The sequence below is a fragment of the Bactrocera latifrons genome, unplaced genomic scaffold, assembly GCF_001853355.1.
Source record: "Bactrocera latifrons isolate USDA-ARS-PBARC rearing strain unplaced genomic scaffold, ASM185335v1 scaffold_168, whole genome shotgun sequence".
In the NCBI taxonomy this organism is placed as follows: Eukaryota; Metazoa; Arthropoda; class Insecta; order Diptera; family Tephritidae; genus Bactrocera; species Bactrocera latifrons.
This window is the reverse complement of record NW_017535163.1, coordinates 590,952-593,294: the sequence shown is the minus strand read 5'-3', so window position 1 is coordinate 593,294 and position 2,343 is coordinate 590,952. Positions and strand designations below refer to the sequence as shown.

Below are 2,343 nucleotides of genomic sequence, written 5' to 3'. Positions count from 1 at the left end.
TTATTTAATTAAACAATATTTTTTTATCTTTTTTTCAAATTTTCAATGATTCTATAATATTCATTTTAAGCCACCTTCAGCACATTTATAAAATATGTTTCTTGTTTTCTCTAAATTTCAGTACCGCCACTAAGTCTGCTGCTGCAAGGTCTAAATCACGCGCTCATCGCTGGCACGCGCACACATGTGACCTGCACCGCGGTCGGCGCACGACCAGCGCCACAAATTGTGTGGAAAAAATCGGGACAAATACTCAAGGGAGCAACACAGTCGGTAAGCTTGTGATACAGAACTAAAATTATTGAGCATTTAATTTTTTGACTTGCTATAAAAAAATATGAGCGCAAGTTTTTTAGTTCTTGCCTTGAATCAAACGCAATCCACTAAACAACTCACTCATATATGTATATTTGCTGCTAACACATAGTCGAAAACACATACCTGATCTAAAGCTCGTTTGCGAACATCTTTAATCCTTCAACTTCAATATTTTATCTTTGCAGACTTCCAGCGATGGCAACACCACCGTCTCCGAGCTGATGCTTATACCGGTGCCCGAGGACAACGAGCGTCAAGTAGTCTGCTCCATTTCATTAAATCCATCTATAACGTCGCAGCAGCTGCACGAGGGCGATACGACCGTGTTGACGGCGCAAAGCAATGGCAATATGGGATTGTATTTGAAGGATTCGCGCGTGCTGAATGTGACACGTAAGTCAATTGTCGACTCGGYGACAGTTAAGGCGAGCTTATGCTTGGCTTTGCATGCAAACACACAAGGCACACACACATGTATGCTGTATGCTTGTATAGCATATAAATCTATGTATGGGTGGCTCTGTATATTGCTGCCTGTGTGTGTGTGCATTTGCTTAACTAGTTGTGCGCTCGAGTTAGTTACATTCAAGTGCGAGTACTCGCTTGCACTTCACATTAACTGAGCACTTCATAAGTACAGTTAGTTTCCCATGCATACCTGCGCATATATGTATGCGTTTGTGTATAACTGTACTTTCTTACTYAGGCGCGTATTCTATAGCTTGCTGCACATGCATTCAGCTAAGTGTTTAAGCATTTATGCCCCCGCACTTATGTGAATGTTAACTATGTAATAATAAACACTTACTCGAGCTTTATTCGCAGTCGGGTTTACGCCGACGTAAGCAGCTTTCGCTGTACTAATTAAGTTTTTAATTGATTTGAGTAAATTTTAATTGGATTCCGAGCCTGAAGCCGCATGTAGTTTCAAATCAATTTCTTTGCTGAAGTGTACTTTTGTTTTATATTAGCTAATGCTTAATAAGTGCTGCAACTAAGTGTTGCATATGCGAAACATAGTACTTGAGCCTATGAGAAAGCTGCAATATAAGYAATTCTTAGATGAAAACTTAGAACTGGACTTAGAAGAATACAAATAGTAAAGCAAGGCCAGCTGAATGGCTTTATCATGATTTTGTTCAGCCAGTTTGTATGACAGCTATATACTATAGTTATCCGATCGGATAAATTTTTTCGTATTAAATAATTATCCAGGCCAAATTTCCTGATGATATCTCGTCAAATCRAAAGGTGTTCCGTACATGGACTTTATTTTGGATGTGCAATTTRTATGGCCGCTATATGCTATAGTGAACCGATCTGAACAGTTTCTTCAMAGATTGCATAATTATTTTAAGTAGTATCCTAATCAAATTTCGTTAAGATTACTCAGCAATTAAAAAAAAAAATTCCATACAAACCTTTTATTCCAATTATTCAATTTGTATGGGAGATATAAGCTATAGTGATCCGATCTAAACAATTTCTTCGTAGATTACATAACTACTTTAGATCATTACACTGACCAAACTTCATGCAGATATCTCTTCAAATGAAAAAGTTTTCCATACAATTCTTTGATTCCGATCGTTCAGTTTGTACGGCTATATGCTATGGTGTTCCGATCTAAATAAAAACTTTGGAGATGGCATCATTGACTTAAAAAATAATGCATGCCGAGTTTCATGCAGATTTCTCTTCAAATGAAAAAGTTTTCAATATAAGGCCTTGATTCTTATGCAGAAAAGAGCACGTGAAAAATTCTAGATCGAGCAAACGAAAAACTTATTAGAAGCTGAAAGTTTATTATAAAAATTTATGTTTACCGYTTCTTAATCCCGAATCTATTTCTGCTCTTCTCCCACAGATGCACCCATTGTCTCGCTGCGCTTGGGCGCACCTCTGGATCCGAACAACCTGCTGAAGGGCTCCGATGTCTACTTGGATTGCGATGTAAARGCGAATCCGGGCATAACCCGGGTCGAGTGGTATCACAATGTAAGTTATGCCAAACAGACACACATA

The 2,343-nt window shown here is 38.2% G+C and overlaps 1 protein-coding gene across 1 annotated transcript in view; it reads left to right on the top strand.

The window, feature by feature from the left end:
- LOC108966633 overlaps positions 1-2,343 on the top strand; it is a 142,845-nt gene that overhangs the window by 113,763 nt on the left and 26,739 nt on the right. Inside the window, exons 6-8 of the mRNA XM_018929635.1 lie at positions 122-273; positions 504-711; positions 2,186-2,316. Of these exons, the coding sequence (XP_018785180.1) occupies positions 122-273; positions 504-711; positions 2,186-2,316 (491 nt within the window). The remainder of the gene's footprint in view (positions 1-121; positions 274-503; positions 712-2,185; positions 2,317-2,343) is intronic.